Raw genomic sequence first — 19,645 nt, 5'->3', positions numbered from 1 at the left:
TCAAATGAAGTGCCAATTAATATATTAATTTTATTAAATAACTTAAAATGTATAAATGTATGTATGTATATATATATATATATATATATAATTTTATTATAAAAAAATAAAAAAAGGTTCTGACACAGTACACGTCATAAATAAGTCAATTCAAAGGAGTTTGAAAAAAAAACCTTAGCCAACAACCGAATCTTTAATGTTCCGAACCCCCTCCTTACCAAATCACCTACCGCACGTCGCTCTCACCGCATGAATTATAAAATTAAAAATTGAACGTCCAAAATGATTGATGAGGTTTGAAAATATTGGATTCAGATCCATGACATTAAAAATACAATAATATTATTTAATTCATACGCCACGAGTAAAGTCCTTCTAATTTAAAAAATAAATACATTTTAAATATATGGTTCTTATGACTGTGTATAATAATGTCAAAAAAATTGCACCCATTTCTTATGTATTTATATATCTAAATTTAAAATTTCATATTTATATATTTAAATTTTTAATATTAAATAAAAATATTATTATTAGTTTTTCATGCATAAAGTCTATGATATTTTAATATCATAGTCATAAAGATTAAATTATAGATGTTATGTATGTGAATACATAAATTTAAAGGGAAAAATATTATATCAGGACTCCTAATGTAGAGCTACGTTTGGAGTATATTGGTATGCGGACATGTGGCTTCAAGGAAACCCGCTCGCTTTCCTGTGATACAGCCCGGTAACACAGGAGAATATCCCTCCTTTGTTATTTTGTTTAGATGTTATTGTGGTGGTGGTATTCATGTGTTATTGTGTTATTATAACACCGAGAATATTCCCAAAACACAATAACACATGAATACCACCACAATAACACATGAATAATGTGGAATAACACGGGAGGAATATTCCACTGCGCTAAAACGATTCTTTTTTTATTTTTCTATCACATCCACGTGTCCGCATATCAGTACACTGCGAACGTAGTTCTGCGTTAGGAGTCCTGATCTAATATTTTTCCAATTTAAAAGGTTGATTACATATATGGCACTCAAAACATTGCTAATTGCAAACCATGCACTCCTTTCATTCATTTTTCGAATTCGCACTCCAATATCAAAGGTAATGAGAAAATCCCAATCCATATTTCATGTGTTATTGTGTTATTATAACACCGAGAATATTCCCAAAACACAATAACACATGAATACCTCCACAATAACACATGAATAATGTAGAATAATATGGGAGAAATATTCCTCTGCGCTAAAATGATTCTTTTTTTATTTTTCTATCACCTCCACGTGCCTGCATATCAGTGCACTCCGAACATAGTTCTGCGTTAGGAGTCCTGATTTAATATTTTTTTTAAATTTAAAGGGCTGATTACATACATGGCACTCAAAACATTGCTAATTGCAAATCATGCACTCCTTCATTCATGTTTCAAATTCGCACTCCAATATCGAGGTACTGAGAAAACCCCAATCCATATTTGTTTTTTATTTTTATCAAATTCATAATAGTTTGATCGTGACAAACATAAATGCACATGTTTCTTAGTTCAAAAAATAAACTAGATATTCGATTTGTAAATAGCAATATTTTTTATGGCTTATATGTAATTATCACAAATTTAAATATATGATATGTCGGTAGATTTGGAAAAAAGTTAACATTGCTTGAGAGTTCAGGCTGCCCCCAACAAACCCGATCTATCCCACCGGTCCACCCAACGTGGAGTCGTGGACCGTCACTTCACCACAAAAGAGCACTAGTAAATCACGTCCGTTCAAATATTTCAAATTGCATCTCGACTGCTCATCTCTACGACGGTAAGCTGCGGGGCCCACAGATTTACTCCACCAACCGAAAACCCTTACTGCACGCAGTTCCACCTCTTCCGAGCAATGCAGCTCTTTATATATCTCAGAGAGGAGTGATGAACAAATGTGTATCGATTCTTCTTCAAAGTGGTTGGGGGAGAATTGATGCTAATTTCTTGCTTCTTTCTTTTTCAATGGAAATCAATGTTAAGAAATGCAATGGATATTAGGTCGAGCTAGTAGCTGAATACCTCGAGAAATGGGAGCAGGATGAAGATATTAAACTTGTGATATTTAAGGTGGATTATTTTATTATTATTAATTACTGTTTTTTCTAGTTATTTGCATATAGATTGGTTAGACTTTTTGATCTATACATTATTTTCAGGGAGCTGGGCGTGCTTTTTCTGCTGGCGGGGATCTGAAAATGTTCTATGCAGGGAGGACAGGTCTCTTAGTAAATTCAAAATCATGATTTAAATTGAAGTATTATCACATTCAGTATTTTAGTGTTTGGAGATCCGTTTTAAGTCATTTATGCCTTTCTTTTACCTTAACAGGTGATTTCTGTCTTGAGGTTGTATATAGGATGTATTGGTTGTGTTACCACATCCATACTTATAAGAAAACCATGGTAATGATTTCTTCTGTATTCTACTGATAATGGTTTTTACTACTTAGAATGGAGAAATTGTCATTTTATTTTTTTATCTTTGGATGAAATGCTAGGTCGCCCTTGTTCATGGAATTGCTATGGGTGGAGGTGCAGCTATGACTGTCCCATTGAAGTTTTCTGTTGTCACTGAGAATACTGTAAGTGCAAGAATACAAATTTATCTGGCAAGTGGGCATTTACTTGGATACCACCCAATTCTTATGTATTTACCCATCTAATACCTAAAATTTGCTTTTTTACATTTATATCACCCAAATCATTCATTTCACATATTGTTGGTATGGAATATGCACTGAGGGCTACATTTGGTTCACAATCAAAACCACATCGCATAAAATAGGAACACCGGTTTGAAAAATCTGGAACAAAAGAATCGAATAGAAGCTTCATAAAGTAAGCTAAGAAAAGCTCACCAAGATCACTACTAATAAAAAGTTTCACAACATTTTATATAGGTTATCGCTACGGTAAAAATCCCTAATATTTTTACTGCGGGGTTTTTTAAACTGCTAAATTTGATGATTGCTGCAAAGGCTTTTAGCAACAGGTTTAAAATTGTCGGGAAAAATTTTTAGCTGTGGTGACTATAGCAACAGTTTTAACTAGTAGGTATATGGCAGTGGTTTAAACCGTTTCTAATTTTAATATTTTTTTTAATTAGATTCATTTTGATGATTATACACATGTCAATAAACCTACATGCAGAATAAAAAATATATATGAAGAAATTTTTATATACATACAACTTAATTCTTCTAAATTTACATTTCGAACGCCTAAACTCCAATTTTTACTTGCATACCACCTTACCTATGCGTCCATGCATGAAAATGTGTATTTGGCTTATTAAAAGTTAAAATGGTTGTATTTGTAATGAGATATGAGAGATTTGGGCATATAAATGTAAAAAATTCAAGTTTGTGATAGTTATGTAAATACATAGGAATTGGGTGGTATGCATGTAAATGCCTCGAACATGAAAACCAAATGAACCAAACAAACACATAATATATATGTAAGCCAAGTCCCAACATTTGTGCACTCAGGTTGTTGGCCTGAACTGTGATATGTTGGCTCAAAGAATTCCTAAGTATCACTGCGATCTTCCTGTGTTGAATAGGGATGCATTGTTGTAGAATATGAATTAGCCGGTCTACTACTTTTCTCATTGTTGGACACATCTCTAGAAATAGAAGAAAGAAATAAGCCAGAAATTAGATATTTCATTCAAAATATGTGTTTAAATAAGGGGTTACAATGTTTTACAAATAAATCCATAGAATCCTCTTAATACACATAACTAACAACACTCCCTTGCAAGATGGGCAAAAGATTTTCACTAAGTCCATCTTGCAACATAATCTAGCTAACTCCACTGAACTATGTCCTTTAGTGAAGCAGTCAGCCATCTGCTCTCCAGTAGCCACATGACTTAATTTCAACAATCTGTTATTCAGCTTCTCATTGTTTGATTCCATTGTGTTGCATCGAGTTGTTAGCGGATTGTCGAGTTGTTTTCACACCACAATTTCATTTGATTTTCTTGATCCACTTTGAGTTCAACCAATAAGGTTTTCATCCATATCAAATCTGCAACTCCTAGTGTCATGACTCGATATTCTGTCTCTGTAGTTAATCTTGCAACCACTGGTTGTTTCTTGCTTCTTCACGAGACCAAGTTGCCACCTACAAATATGCAGTATTCTGATGAGGATCATCCATCATCAACTGAATTTGCCCAATCAGAATCACAAAAACCCTCAATATCTACATGTTAATTCTTCTTGAATATTAATCATTTCCCTGGTGCACTCTTCAGATACCTCAGAATCTGATACACTGCATCCATATGACCATTCCTTGGATCATGCATGTAGCGGTTCACCACACGTACTGCAATTGAAATATAAGGTCGAGTGTGGCACAGGTAGATCAGGCTGCCAACCAACTTCTGACATCTCTCACAATAACTGATTCACTTGCTTCTATACTGAACTTGACCTTCTGATCAATTCGAGAGACTGTAGGTTTGCACCCCCGCATACCTGTCTCCATGAGAAGATCCAATATATATTTTCTCTGAGATAGGACCATTTAGGCCATGGATCACTTCATCCCAAGAAAATATCTGAGTTGTCCTAAGACAATAATTCATTATTCTACCGCCGTGAATTTTCTAGGACACATCAGTTTTATCTTTAAAAAGTGAAATACAGCTTTTCATGCCTAGGAAAGGTGGTTTGTACGTAAAAATTGAAGTTTAGATGTTAGATATGCAAATACATAGGAATTCAGTGATATGTGGTGTGAATATTTCTTTTTTGTTAATAGAAAGTCCATTTCTGTCAAGGGGTTTTTATGCAAGGGAAAAATGTATTGTAAAGAAGTTCCTTCTCAAGTAAAAGCGAACTTTATTTCTTAATTGGAAAAGGAGAACTTTCTTTGACTCGATGCTATATAAAATAAAACAACGTCATTCCAACAGAAGTCTTCTACGACCTTTCGAACTCACTTGTTTTTATTGGAGTCGTTTTTGCTTTATGAAATCGATATGAATAGTCAATTTCCTGTTTTTACCCCATGAATTATTTTAAAAAGTAGTGAAAGGACAGATTTTTTTGCTTTCCCCGCTTTTCTATTGTTTTAGTTTTTCAGGTTGAAAGAATTGAAATAGAAAAATGTAAAGGAATTGGAATGAAAAATGGTATGGGCTGTTTGGCATTAATTTTGTTTCCTAAATTTGTTTTTATTATTATTTTTTTTATTTTAAAAACATATTTAGCTGATATAATTTTTATATATTTTATTTTTTTTATTTTTAAAAGTAAATCAATTTGCTTTTAAAATTATTTAAAACACAAAAGGTATTTTGAGTGTTTTTAAAAATAAATACCTCAATCAAATATATTTAAATTTAAATTAAAATATAAATAAAATAAAATAAAAAAAGATGTAAACACAAAATAAAAATGATTGCAAAAAGCCTCCAAGGAATTGAATTTATTTGTTTCTCACCTAATTGTTTTGTTGAGGAGATACTGAATGAAAATGATTTCGTTTTTTTTTTTTTTTCTTTCATATTTTTTCAATGAATAATTGATTTTTCTTTTTTTCCTTGTGAGGAGGCCCATAAAATTTTCTTTTCGTTTTTTACTAGGCTTGGGTAGAAAACTATCAATGGAAAAAATGGATTCAATCTCATTTTTCTCAGCAATATTAATCACCTATCAATTTTATTCCAATCAAACGCCCAAAATAAAATTTTGAAGTCAAAAATGTTTGTAATGCCTCCAATTCCTTTTAACTCAAGCATACCCTCTTACTCCTTTTAATTATCATTGCTGCGAGCTTATCCTTCCTAGTAAGTTTATTTTTAATATCTAACATTTGGTTTATAGGTTTTTTCTATGCCTGAAGCAAGCGTTGGGCTTCATTCAGATTGCAGCTTTTCTTACATTCTTCCACGTCTTCCTGGTTATCTGGGTAAGGACATATTTTCTCCTAGACATGTTACGTGAGAATGCGTAGCCTGTAGAAGATGTATTTTTCCATTGATGTTTTTGTTTTTTGGGGAATGATTTCCACCCATTTCTTAAGAGAGAAAATGGTAAATTAACAACGATAAATGTTTTAATGTGTCTGTACACATTAGAGGAAGGATATAAGAAAGAAATAATCGTATTAGACGATATGTGTCGTAGATATTGAAGACAAAAATAGATTAATAGATTTTGTATATGTTCATTAGCGGAACGAGATGCATTAATAAAGTGATGAGATCAAATTTATGTATGTATGAATAGATAGAATGAAAACTGTGAAATTTACATGCATATCACACAACTCTTATGCTTTTACATATCGCATGCCCCAACTTTGATATTTACACATAAAAACAAGACCTGGGACTTGGAATTAATTAAGGTGCGAATGGACCGTCGAATATAGATATCACTAATAATTTAATGTTTAAATATTAATGGAAAGAACCACTAAAGAAATCAATTTAAATAATAAGTAAAAAATTTTACTTTTCTGGTTACGGATCTTGCATTGTGTATACATTCTCTCTTCTAGAATTTATTTTATTTAAAATCTTAAACTTGAAAACATATTAAAATAACATTATGATTTATCTAAAGATAACTCGTGAGCAATTACATATTTGAACTATAGTAATCTAAGGAAAAGAAAGTACTACGCATATTGGTTTTTCATATTTAATTATAAAAGATGTTATGGTAACCAAAGACCAAGCTATGGTAATGTATATGCCCATGATATTTATTCAATGAAAACAACTTAAAATTTGATATGTGTTAACTTTAAATTTACTCTTCAAGGTTTTATCTTTAACTTAGTTTTACTTCATGCTATTAATATTCACATTTGTTCTAGAAGCACCGTCGAAGCATAATCTAACACACCCCTTACAGATATTATCACGTATGTGTAGCGATTTGTGATCTAATTTACACGATTGTTGGAAGTAAAAATGTGCCTACTTGCCTCTTGTCGATATCACTACAGGAATTTAGTTTCTTACTGATGGTCAAATGCTATCGGTAATAACGGATAAACCATAGGTAATATAGTTACCGACGGTGTAGCTATAACAAAGTTGACGTAGTAAAAATATTTTTCAGTAATTAAATTATCGATAAATTTAACGACGATTTATATTAACCGACTTATCATAGTCATCGCTAGAGATTCAAAAACATATCATGTTTATCATAGCTTGGTCGTCGGTTACATAACCGACAAAAACATCCGTAGGAATAATTGTTGTTGTTCCGTTAGAAAAGTGTTGTGGTTCTATCAGTAAACTGTCGCCAAATTGTTGATTAACTTTGGGAATTTATCGATAGTTTTGTCCATAGCAAACATGTAGCACTTTGTCCAAATTTCGCTTATTCAATAGATTGTCGAAAAGTTGTCTTTTGTTCAATTAACCGTCGTAAAATCATTGATAAGTCGTTGAAAACATGTATCATCAGAAAACAAATATATAAAATCTTCTTTTAACGCTATAATCTACACACATTTAATCATAATAAATCAATCAAAATACAGTAACAAAACTAATTAACGCATAAATCATATACACAAATAAAAGAAAAATAATTAAGGAAATGTACAACCGAACAATAAAACTAATGTTCTAACAATAATTTGTTCAATACTAAACCAAACAAAAAATAACTCCCTACTTATCCTCCTTAACATCTTGTGTCATCTTCTCATCATCATCATCCCCGGTGTCATCCTATACTGGCTTCTTCCCTTTCTGTAGTTCTGAACGCTACACCACTTCGACTCTGCCCTCATCTCCGATCTCAAGGCAACTACCTGGGCAGCAACCTCAGCAACAACCTGAAGACGCATCTCCTTCTCTGAAGTGGAAGTTGATACATCGGTTGTGTTAGAGGCTAGGCAGGCATCGTAGGCCATCGCCTGGGACCACAACCCATATACCCTGCCCTTCTTCTTTTTGTCGACAGCTTATTTTAAAAGTCGTACTCAGACGGATCGTAAGATGGCCCGAACCAAAAACCGACTGCCAAGATCAGCTCTCCTTGAGTCTTAGGAAGACCTTCTACAGAACATATGATTAATGAAAGTGAGAGACTAAATAAATTTTGATATTTATTTGAATTTGGTACTAATTAATCTTGTCAACTACCTAGGTTGCATTCGATCTGCTGTCCACTTAGGACTGATCCAATTGTCGCCTTTGGATGCGCTCGTGTAACTCTACACCAGTTGGCTTCCGCCCATTCTCTAGTGTTTGTCAGTGTAATGGAATAGTTAGCAAACATTTAATGTAAAATAAGATTTAATGCAAAAAAAAAAGTCTTCGCAGCTTCCTCTTGTACTCCGTATGTGGGAAGGCTACACGGGTGTGCTTTAAGACCTCCATGCCCATGCAGTTAGAGCGGCAATTCAGTTTTGCCTGCTCTCTCTTCCTTTGATACTCGGGAGAGTTCTTTGCTCTGAGCAGTGTGGCAAACACATCCTCGCCTAACCACAATGGGAGCTCACGTTTCTAGCGATACCACTGAACTAGTCTCACAACTAATCGCTTCCCTTGTGCTCGAAGTTCCTGCGGATGTGTGCCTCCTTCTCGGGGGGTCAGGACCATTGTTTCAGTAAATTGAATTAGAAATTGTTAGATTCATAAAAATAAATAAATAAATGTAATTACTGTGTTCGGGGTTTACCTTAAACTTGTCAAACCACATATCCTGAACTATGATCGAGATCTCCTTTCAAGATAAGTACATGTGATCGTACTTGCTCTGAATTATTTCTCTGATGGAATGTATGGCCTGTGTAGGGGGACTAAATCTAAAAATAACATGTAATTAGTTCTCTATTAAATAAAAAAACTAAGAAGTAGTATGCACATTAAATTAAAACTTACGTGTTCCCCACTGCACTGAGCTGATAACGGTTGCTTGTGCTGCTCGAACTCGACAGCGCTTCAAGAGCAACCAATGTTGATGGTGCTGCTGGTGTCGTGGATGCGAGTGTTGACGGTAGTTGTGTTGTGGCTGGTAGCGGTGGTGGTGTCGTAGCTAGTGGTGATTGTGATGTTGAGATCGTGATTGGTGGAGGAACTTGTGTGGTAGAGGGGACTAGAGGCGATGCCAGTTTGGTGCACTCTCTATCACCACGTCCACAGCCCCATCGGCTTATGGACTTCCGCAAGCCAACACATCCCCCGACAGGGGGCATACCGCTCTTTCTTCCAGAAGTTATCTGCAAGCAGGAAAGTAAAGTTAATTATTACATCTACATACTACTAAAGATGAAAGTACAATAATACACAGTAAAAAAAAGGGCAACATTAAATTGCATGAGTATAATTTATAGACTACTGAAACTGAAAAAAGCAAAAGTACGCAGTAAACAGAATATAAAACTGTAAAATACAATCTACAAGCTACTGAAACTGAAAACACTGAATCTTAAAGAGGTTAAATCCTAAAAACTATTTGGTATGTTAATAAGTAAATCTGGAGAAAGTCTTTGGTGGCTTTAATAGGATTTACTATATCCCACAAGTTTCAACATCTCTACAACAACAACAACAACAATAACAACAACAACAACAACAACAAGCATTTATCCAACTAAGTGGGGTCGGCTACATGAATCTTTTCCTCCATTGCATCCTATTGTTGTCATATTTTCGTTTAATTCTTATAAATTAAGATCATTGTTTATACAATATGTTCATGTCATTGTAGGTGGTCTACATCTGTCTTTCTTAACATAAATCGATTCTAAAACATCTATTCTCCTAACCGGATCATCCGATGGTCGACGTTTAATGTGACTAAACCATTTAAGACGACTCTCTCTAATTTTGTTCGCCACAGGAGCTACACTAACCCTTTCACGGATATATTCATTTCACATTTTATCTCTAAGTGTAAAGCCACTCTTCCACCTGAGCATTCTCATCTCGACAACACTTAACTTAATTTTATGCTTCTCTTTTAAAGGCCAATATTCTGTGTCATAGAGAGGTCTCACCATCATCTTTTAAAATTTTCCTTTCAGTCTAAATGACACTTTTCTATCAGACAATAGATCTGAAGAATTCCTCCATTTCAACCAACCAAATTGAATTCTACTAATAACATCCCCTTCTACATCACCATAAACCATACATTTGAGTGTCGAGATTAATGCCAAAGTGTTGGAGTTGGGGTGAGTCGTCAGAGCTAGAGTCGTCAGAGTTGCGGTCATCAGGCGCTGGAGTCGTCAGAAGAGGGGAGGGAAGGGTTAGGACACGGCGAGAGGGAAAGACTGAGATGGATCGGGATTAGGGCAAGTTCAGGGGTGCAGCGAATTTCGGCGGTATAAAGGATTCTTTTTGGGGTCTTACAAATGACTTCAAATCCATATGTTATTAGCATTAATACTGAAGGAATTGACCGTCGGTTGCTAAAAAAACTCATCGGTTAACGCCCTTTCAATGGTGGGCTCGTAAATAATCGACGAGATATAACTGTCGGTTATTATGTGCATATAAATGATAATGAAATGTGTCGATTATAATAAAAACCGTCGGAAACTTATCTATTGTTCATAAACGGTAGTATGTCTTGTTATTATGTCGTCAGAAATAACTCAAAACATAAGCCATCGTAAAAATGTCGGAAAATAAGACATTTTTGCCAACTAAAATTTAAGTTGTCGGTTTTACCGTCAGTTAGTGTTTTTTCTATAGGGTATTCTTTCGTCGGACACCAGTTAACGGTCTAAACATCACAGTTGTTTAGGATGGTTGGATAACATCTATGCACGCGGATACACTGATGTCCTCTGCATGTACCATATGAAGGTGAACTCCTCTTAACTTACACAAACAAACATTTATATATACAATACTTCATTTTCATGTTATACATTATATTTTTATGAAATATTTTATCTCAATCTACTAATGAATAAATGTAATCTTACTAAATCTAGAGACCATGTAATAAAATGATATATGCACCTATACTGAAATCTACATATCATGTAGTTATAATATCTCTTAGAAAAATTTTAATGCAACTACTTAACGTGCATTTCTTTTCTATCTAATAATATGAAAAATCTAGTATAATCTAAATCTCACTAGAACATAGCATAAATGAAATCAAGCTTATTTTTATAAATAATAAAAATTGCTGAAATTTAAAAATATAATTACTCACACTGGCCTTTCAAAAACCTCCTTAAACATTATATTTATCTCCTCAAAACCCCATTCTAAAGATTAAACCTAAATTTACTCATAAGACAAATAAATTTATATATAGTTTAATATTGTTTATCTTAATAATAATGTATTATCATTAATAAAATAAATATATATTATTGTACTTTTTTATTCATTAAATATGACATCAGTCCATAGATTTAAACTTTTTTTTATGATTCTTAATGCCACTTAATTTTAAACTATGTCTTAAAATTAAAATTATTTTAGAATTAAGTATTTAATCTACATAAATTATATGTATAATGGAAATTTATGTCAATCAATCTTGTTGCAAAGTCAACAATTTTCTTATGATCCTATTTATCCCTTTATTTACTGTCGTTAATTTTTTCTTCCTACTTTATGATTTTGATTACAAAAAAAATTCATGTTAATGCTTTAATTGTAATTAAAACTATATAATTAAAAATCTAAATACCCTTAAATCCTAACTTATCTTTAATTAATCCTTTCTTTTAGTTTCTAAAGTAACTATCTCGATCTCTCACAGATGCTTATTCAATTAATATCGCTGATTTTAATTCATAAAATTTAATATTAACTTAATAATATTTTTCATTAAATTATTTTATATAATTATGACATAAAGCCCATAAGAAAAACCCTAGTCTCTTCATAAGCACTTCGTTTAACCCTCCCCACGCCAAAATTTCCCATGCGCGGGGCGTGCGACTCGCTCACTTCTCCCGAGCAGATCGGTAGGCTCCTCTTCTGGAGCGTTATTTACGTACAGAGTACGCACACAATTCTACATGTTTATTCCCTCAAATAAGCTTCCAAATAACTCAGATATTGGGTATTAACTCCAATAATTTCTCAATAATCCCTCAATAATCTACCAATAGATTCCACGGTTTCGTGCTCATATTTTTTTGTTGTTATTTGAAAACTTGATTAGGTTATTCTTAACATTCTAATACCTTCAATAATATTTAATAATCTCTACGGTGTGCATAATCCTTAGGTAATTTTTTTTCTCTTTCTCCCCACGAAGCTGCTCTCTTCTCTTCGAGAAATTATTGCATACGGACACTGCATGTATCTTTGTTTGTCGTGTCCGATCCTAACCGTAGATCACGGATATATTTCATTTTTTTTTTATTTTTTTTTTATTTATAATTTAGGTGGATCCATCTTTTTTTTTTTTTTTTTTTTTTTTTTTTTCATTTTCATTTAGTTGGATCCATCTTTAGGTGGATCCATCGACACCGCATGCCGTATGGAATAATTTTTCCTTCTCTTCCCGACTTTGCTCCTCCCAGGTGAACTTATCGGCAGTAGCGACAGCTCGGCTTCTCTTCGCTTCTCCTTCCTCTTCTTATTCACGCTGGACAAAACACAAAAATGCCATGCCTTCTCTTTTATTTTCACCTTCTTCCTTGACTCAACCAGGGCATGACCCAACTTCTCTTAACCCTCGATTCGGCTCGGGCAGGAGGACGCATGTATCGCTGCGTACGTCTTATGTACCCAAATTTTTTCCGCACAGAAGGCTGCTTTCTTCTCCTTTTCTTTCGTATGAAGCTTTGACTCCTCAATATCACTCGGCTACGTTCACGCGATGGCTATCGCAAGAAATCGGTCCTGTCTTCCTCGTACAGAACACCTCCAGCCCTCGGTACGTCAACCATCCCTTTTTGGAAACCAAAGCTGCGTCCCTTATGGCATCAACGCAAGGCACACACAACCTCTCCTCTTCTTTTTTGCACCGAGATCGCTCAATGCTTTTTCTACCCAAGTGAGAGCACTATTCATTCTTCCTTGTCCGAGCCTCGTTGCCCTGCATCGAATCTCTAGCAAGAGAAACTCCCGAACCCTCCTCTTTCTTCTCCTTTGGCACTTGTTCTCGCTCTCTCGTCTGATTCGTTTCTTTGCTTCAAATGGGATTCTCATCTTCTCAAAAGGAAAGCTTCTATACAATTAAACCCTCTGAATCAACACCAATGCATTAAATTTACTTTTCTTTAATTTCAATTTATTTTTTTTTATTATTTATATTTTTGGTTATCATAATCTCCCCTCATAAAATTTCACCCTTGAAATTCACGAACTTCACACCAGCTAAACATCATGCAGATTAACCATGATCTATTCAAAAATCTTCATGAAAGTTTAATTTTTGTTAATTGATAAAAAAAAATCAGATATGATAAATCCGTCATCTGAATTAAGATAATTTAATTAAAAATCCCCCAACATCTAAGCATGATATCATAATTAAAACAACATGCAAATTTGTGAGATCTCAATACATAAATATACACAACACTAGATAACTAACATGACACCCAAATGATAAATCACTCCATCAAACTCTAGTAGCATCTACATCAGCATCAACATGTTCTTCAGGTTACTAATGAGTTAGGGAATAGACACTTGGTTGAATGTTTTCTCTTGGTTGCTTCTATGAATCACCCTACCAACCTCTATCATATTTTGTTGATCACTCCTGAAAGTAGATCTCTCGTGAAAATTTCTTTGGGTTGAATCTCTTCATGAGTTAGCATTTGGTATGGATCTCTGAGTGGAATTTGGGCAATTTCTTATCTAACGTCCAGGTTGTTTGTATAAGTAAGACCCCTTAAAATAAAATAGACATTCTCCACGATGTTATTTCTCACACTTAGCACGGGGCTTTATGGTACCATTGTTAGTCTGACTAATAACTTCATCAGTATATGATTTTATTTTTTTCCCATCAGACTCTCCAAAATGTATTGTTGGTGTCACTTCAAAACTCTTCTTCTTATATGTGTATTTACATTTCTGAGTCTACTAGCCCTCTCACTAACACTGAATAATCTTCAATCCCAAGTGGTAATAGTGGTTGTCTTATTGAATCCTTCATTCCAGACAAAAACCTATGACACTTGTCGTCTGCATTTGGAACTAACTAGGATGCACACCTTAAAAAGTGTGGTGAACTCTGTCTCGTACTGCATTATCAAACAATCACCCTTTACCAGTTGGATAAACTTGTCATACATTTATTTCCTTGCTGATTGTGGTATGAACCAGTCTCTAAAGGTTGCCACAAACTCCTCCCACTTGTCACAATCTGGGTCGAGGTTTGGAATTAAGCAAGGCCGGAACATATGGTTATACGTTGGAATTAAATTTTCTATTATTGTACTTTTATCACTAACACTTAAATATTCATTGAAAGGCAACTAAAGAAAAAAAAATTAAATAATAAGTAAAAAAATTATATTTCTGGTTGTTGATCTTGTCTTTTGTACACATTCTCTTCTAGAATTAATTTTATTCAAAAGCTTAAATCTGAAAAAATATTAAAATAACATAATGAGTTTTTTAAAGATAATGCATGTGCAATCACATATTTAAACTACAATAACCCAAGGAAAAAAGTAGTTAGTGCGACGATATCGTGAGGGTTTGATGCTATCCCACAATCTTGTAGTTAGAATAACTAGTTAACGCGACTGTATTGCGGGGGTTGTCGTCCCAATTAGCTCTAATTGTGATTGTAACGTTGTGATCCCCTCGTTGGTGTCCTAGTTACCTCTCGTTGTGGCAATTGTGATTCCGACGTGGTGTAAGACTGAAACCTTCTGACGATGCGCGACACCTGCAGGACCGGTGTCATCTTCACCTAATAGGGAGTGGACATCCTTGAAGAATTGGGTCTCTACCGAAGGTGGAACATTGGAGTTTCGAGTCTCTGCATGCTAATCCTGATGATTGAGCAACACTAATGAGGGTTGCGACAGCTGTTAGGGTTAGGGATTGAATACCATCAAGAAAGAATTGTTCAAAACCTACTTTGTACATTCATAACATCGGTTTAAATAGACTATTACAATGTTTTACAAATCAACCTCTAGACTTTTTCAATATTTTTTTTTTACCAATAGGATCCTAAATTAGGTCCAATTGTCAACAGTCTCCTTTTTTTCTTTTTCACACCGGCATCACTTGATGCTTTTTCTACCCAAGCGCAAACACTATTACTTCTTCCTTCTAGGAGTCTCATTGCTCTGCATTTAATCTCCAGTAAGAGCAACATGTGACCCTCCACTTTCTTCTCATTTGGTTCTTGCTTTCGCTCTCTTGTCTGATTCGTTTCTTTGCTTCAAATGGAATGCTTGTTCTCTGAAAACGAAAACGTTGAGGCAGTTAAACCCTCCGAATCGACACCAATCCATTAAATTTTCTTTTCTTTCATTTTATTTTATTTTATTTTGTTTTATTTTTTTTCAGTTAGTGTCATAAATCTGTGCATGAAAATGTACATTTCAATTTTAAAAAGATAGTAATAGTGGTATTTTTGATGTGATAGTAAAAATTTGAATATTGTGCATGTAGATACGTGTGTTTATGTGTTAGATATGTAAACAAATAAGACTTTTGTGGTATGTATGTAAATGCCCGATAAAAATTTTGTGCAAGATATAGCGAAGTCACATGTTGCGCTCAGAAGGAATCGATGGAGGAGGGTTCATAAAGCCAAGCCCAAATAGCCGGAATAAACTTATGAATTATGATGACGTCTATATAGATTTTTACTGATAAAAAAACTAACAGGCTGATTACTACGCATTTCACTTTTCTCCATTTTCCACTAATTTTTTTATTTCCTTGGTAAATGTTCAGGGGAATACTTGTCCTTAACAAATGCACGGTTAAGTGGGAAGGATATGGTTGCACTTGGCCTTGCAACTCACTTTGTCCCATCCGAGGTAATTATTTTTTGGAAGATTTAGATACGTACAACTCAATTCTTATGCATTTACATATTTAACACCGCCACTTCCGATCTTGCATGAAAAGGTGTATTTCACTTTTTGAAAGTTGAAATGGTGGTTTTTTTTTTTTTGTGATATGAAAGCTTTGGGTGATATAAATGTGGAAACTAAAGTTTAGGTGTTATATATATATATATATATATATATATTAGGTGTTAGATATATAAATACATAAGAATTGGGTGATATGTTTGTAAATGCCCCCTTTTCTTAATGATATTCTTCATTCCAATTTATCAGAGAATTGTTTGGGGTTATTGTAGCACCGTTTACTTTCATCAAAATGACATGTGCAACATGACTTGAAATTTTTCTTTTCTTATGTTGTAGAAATTGAACGAGCTTGAGAAGTGTTTATTGAGTTTGGATTCAGGTGATGAAAATGCGGTCAGGAATGTGATTGAGAAATTTTCTATTAATGTTCTCCCTGAGGAAGAAACCATCTTAAACAAGTAATACTTCTAAGTGTATGCTATTAATGAGAGACTTGTTTTTAGTGTTTAAAATAACCAATATTAGCTTTCTGAGACTAATTTGGTATTCTTTTATTGCAGGTTACAAGCCATTAATATGTGCTTTTGCAAAGAATCTTTGGAAGAGATAATAGAATCATTTGTAAGTGTATAAAACATTCAGCCATGCACGTGACATTTTCTCTTTTATGAATTTCTCTTGGCAACAACTCATCTTACTATTCCTCTCCTCTTTAAATAGCAAAGTTCCGACTGCAGAAAAACTGGTGAAATCAAACGATTAGATAAATATAATACTATATAATGTAATAATTAATATATTTATATAAAGCCATTCACCTTAGTTTTCTTCTTCCTTGGTAAAAATTTGACGTGGCTGAACTGAGTTTTGACTTGAAGGCTCATTTGTTTGCTTGAATTTACAAAAGCTAGTTTCAAAAATTAATATGATTTTTTACTCTTTAACACTTTGATGCAAACAGATGAAGCATTCAATCAACAAGCCATCCTGGCTTATCAAAAGATAGTATTGCTTGAAACCTCATAGAACAGTTTATTAAATCTAACCAATGTATATATAGAATCAAAAAATTTTACTGAATTTGGACATATTAAAATCAAAATAAGGAATTTCTAATTTAACCTGCATGTAGTAGCCTGCTCTTTCTCTATTACCTAACTTTACCAAACTCTTGTAGGAAGCTGAAGCACGGAATTTTGGCAACGAATGGATATGGCCTGTGCTCAAAGGATTTAAAAGAGCATCACCGACTGGTTTAAAAATAACTTTGCGTTCAGTATGGTTTCTTTCATTTTTCAGTTATTATCCTATTTTTCACATATTAAACAAAATATAAGCCACAGTTCTAAATATTCTGTTGGGATAACGTACACGTGGATTAGTATTGTGGTGGTATTGTGATGAATACCACCAAATCCACATCTACACAGTCTGCACGTAATATTTGTTTCAGTTCTACATCTCTTAAACGACTACAATTACTCTCTCTGCTTAATAGAATCAACATTGTAATGCATATGAATGCATTATGTGATCGAATTGAAGGATATGGGAATTATTAATTCATTGCATAACTATATTATATGAATAACAGAACCATCTTTCAGTATGCACAACACCTAAGCGTATATATATATAAATATATATGTGTGTGTGTGTGTGTGCAACTAAATAAACATGAATTGAGAGTAATTACATCGACATTATACAATTCTTTTGCGTTTTTATTTCACAGGTGAAATTTTCTTTTAGCATATCAGCTTTTCTCTGCTAACTTGGTAAATTTTTTATAAGAGAAAAGTGTCAAAATAGTACCGACTCTTTGTAGGGGTCATTTTACTATTTTAGTACCAGAGTCTATAAAAGTATTAATTTAGTCCCTGCAACTCTTTAATATGATTATTTTAACCCCAATTTAAAGAGTCTGGGAACTACTTCGCCACTTTACTCTTTTTTATAAATTGTTCCTACAGCTCAGATATTGAATCTCTCTTGCATAAAAGTTCTTCTTTAGCCCTTAAGCTTCCCCAAAATAAAACATCTTAGCTTTTCTGAACAAACTTATACCTGAAAAAGGAACTAGAAATTTTCAATCTTCTTACTTACTAACGAATCACCTGCTTGGCAGATCCGAGAGGGAAGAACCCAAACCTTGGCAGAATGTCTCAAGAAAGAATTCAGACTCACAATGAACCTGCTTAGATCTGTGGTATCCGATGATGTCTACGAGGTAACGCTAGAATTGCTTAATCATTTCCCTTTTGTTATGCTTATCCTGGTTTCTCAAAAAATTTTTACTCCATTAAAGGGTATTCGAGCTTTTAGCATTGACAAAGATAATGTTCCCAAGGTACTCTCTTCCATTCATCATTTCAATCAAATATAAACTATATAATTTCAAAACAGGCAGTCTTACCTCTTAAAGTCTCCCTACAATTCCTCAGTGGAACCCTGCAACGGCCATGGAAGTGAGCAATGAAAAAATTGATCTCGCTTTCAAACCATTCAGTCCAGAATTGGAGTTACAAATACCTGCTGAGGGAAAAGGATGCAGGTAATAACTGATTCATATGATTCTCTGCTTTCTCAATTCTTGTATTTACATATATATCACCTAAGCTTCAATTTTTACATATCTGCCACTTTTCCCATTCATGATATTTTTTATGTGATTCAAAAGGTTTAGATGGTATAAATGTAAAAAAGTAAAGTTTAGGTGTGACATATGTAAATACATAGGAATTGGGTGGTATGTATGTAAACGCCCCAATTCTTACTTCTGCAGAAGCTCTAATAATCTGTTTTGGTCGTTGTGGCTGTACAGGTGGGATGGGAAATATGAAGACTCGGTCTATCCTAGCTTGAGAGGAAACAAATTATTTCACTAATATATGTATGCCTTACTAAATACTATCATATTGTACTTATTATGTTTTGCATATTAGCTATATATAGTAAGGGTGATTGCATGTGTTGTAAAATGTTCTTGAAATTTGTATGTTATATGAACAAAAAAAAAGGCATAAGAGCATTTCTGATATTTGGGAAGTTAAAGCAAAATCGTTGTCATGTGGACTTGAATTGAGCGCGGGTCGAGTTTGAGCTCCCTATTGAGCGAACATGTTGAGCTTGAGTTAGGTTGGACCCAAGTTCAACTTGATTTGTTTTTGCCCCTACTTCTATCGATAAAGTTTTAAGGTTTCCTTTTGTACTATTTATATTTTATGATATTATATGCCATATATTTTTTTAATTTATTTCATGCTTTCGTATTAAATTAAATTTTGGAAAAAAATTTTAAAAACATAACTTATTGTTTTGTACATACTTGCCACTTTTGGGGGTGTTTGGTGCACCTTTGAATGAGATTTAACACGTGATTTATAAGGCTAAACACAAAAATATAGGAGTTTCGTGGATTTATGAATTTTATGATTCAATTTTCGAAATTTTGCGTTTAATTCGGTTTAAATTTGGATTTACTAAACCCATGGGGTGGGTGAATTTAACGGATTTACTAAATTCTACTAACGCAAAATCTAATTTTTAGTCGAACACCCTATTTATGTATATGAGTTCCCCTTTTTTTTGGGAAA

General features: G+C 33.7%; 1 protein-coding gene across 2 annotated transcripts in view; it reads left to right on the top strand.

Moving 5' to 3' along the window:
• LOC110018168 (3-hydroxyisobutyryl-CoA hydrolase-like protein 5) overlaps positions 1-19,217 on the top strand; it is a 25,358-nt gene extending 6,141 nt beyond the window's left edge. Inside the window, exons 1-13 of one of the 2 annotated variants that reach the window (XM_020715382.1) lie at positions 2,045-2,121; positions 2,211-2,271; positions 2,383-2,456; positions 2,552-2,635; positions 5,897-5,981; positions 15,904-15,989; positions 16,386-16,507; positions 16,610-16,670; positions 17,227-17,325; positions 18,178-18,279; positions 18,358-18,399; positions 18,494-18,603; positions 18,874-19,217. In XM_020715382.1, the coding sequence (XP_020571041.1) occupies positions 2,250-2,271; positions 2,383-2,456; positions 2,552-2,635; positions 5,897-5,981; positions 15,904-15,989; positions 16,386-16,507; positions 16,610-16,670; positions 17,227-17,325; positions 18,178-18,279; positions 18,358-18,399; positions 18,494-18,603; positions 18,874-18,937 (951 nt within the window). In that variant the 5' untranslated portion in view covers positions 2,045-2,121; positions 2,211-2,249 and the 3' untranslated portion in view covers positions 18,938-19,217. Of the gene's footprint in view, positions 1-2,044; positions 2,122-2,210; positions 2,272-2,382; positions 2,457-2,551; positions 2,636-5,896; positions 5,982-15,903; positions 15,990-16,385; positions 16,508-16,609; positions 16,671-17,226; positions 17,326-18,177; positions 18,280-18,357; positions 18,400-18,493; positions 18,604-18,873 lie in introns of those variants that run through there. The other variant, XM_020715383.1, reaches the window with a different exon arrangement.
• Positions 19,218-19,645: the final 428 nt, after the last annotated feature.

Source organism: Phalaenopsis equestris, unplaced genomic scaffold, assembly GCF_001263595.1.
Source record: "Phalaenopsis equestris unplaced genomic scaffold, ASM126359v1 Scaffold000004, whole genome shotgun sequence".
NCBI lineage: Eukaryota > Viridiplantae > Streptophyta > Magnoliopsida > Asparagales > Orchidaceae > Phalaenopsis > Phalaenopsis equestris.
The sequence above is the reverse complement of the archived record's forward strand: the minus strand, read 5'-3'. Positions and strand labels throughout refer to the sequence as shown.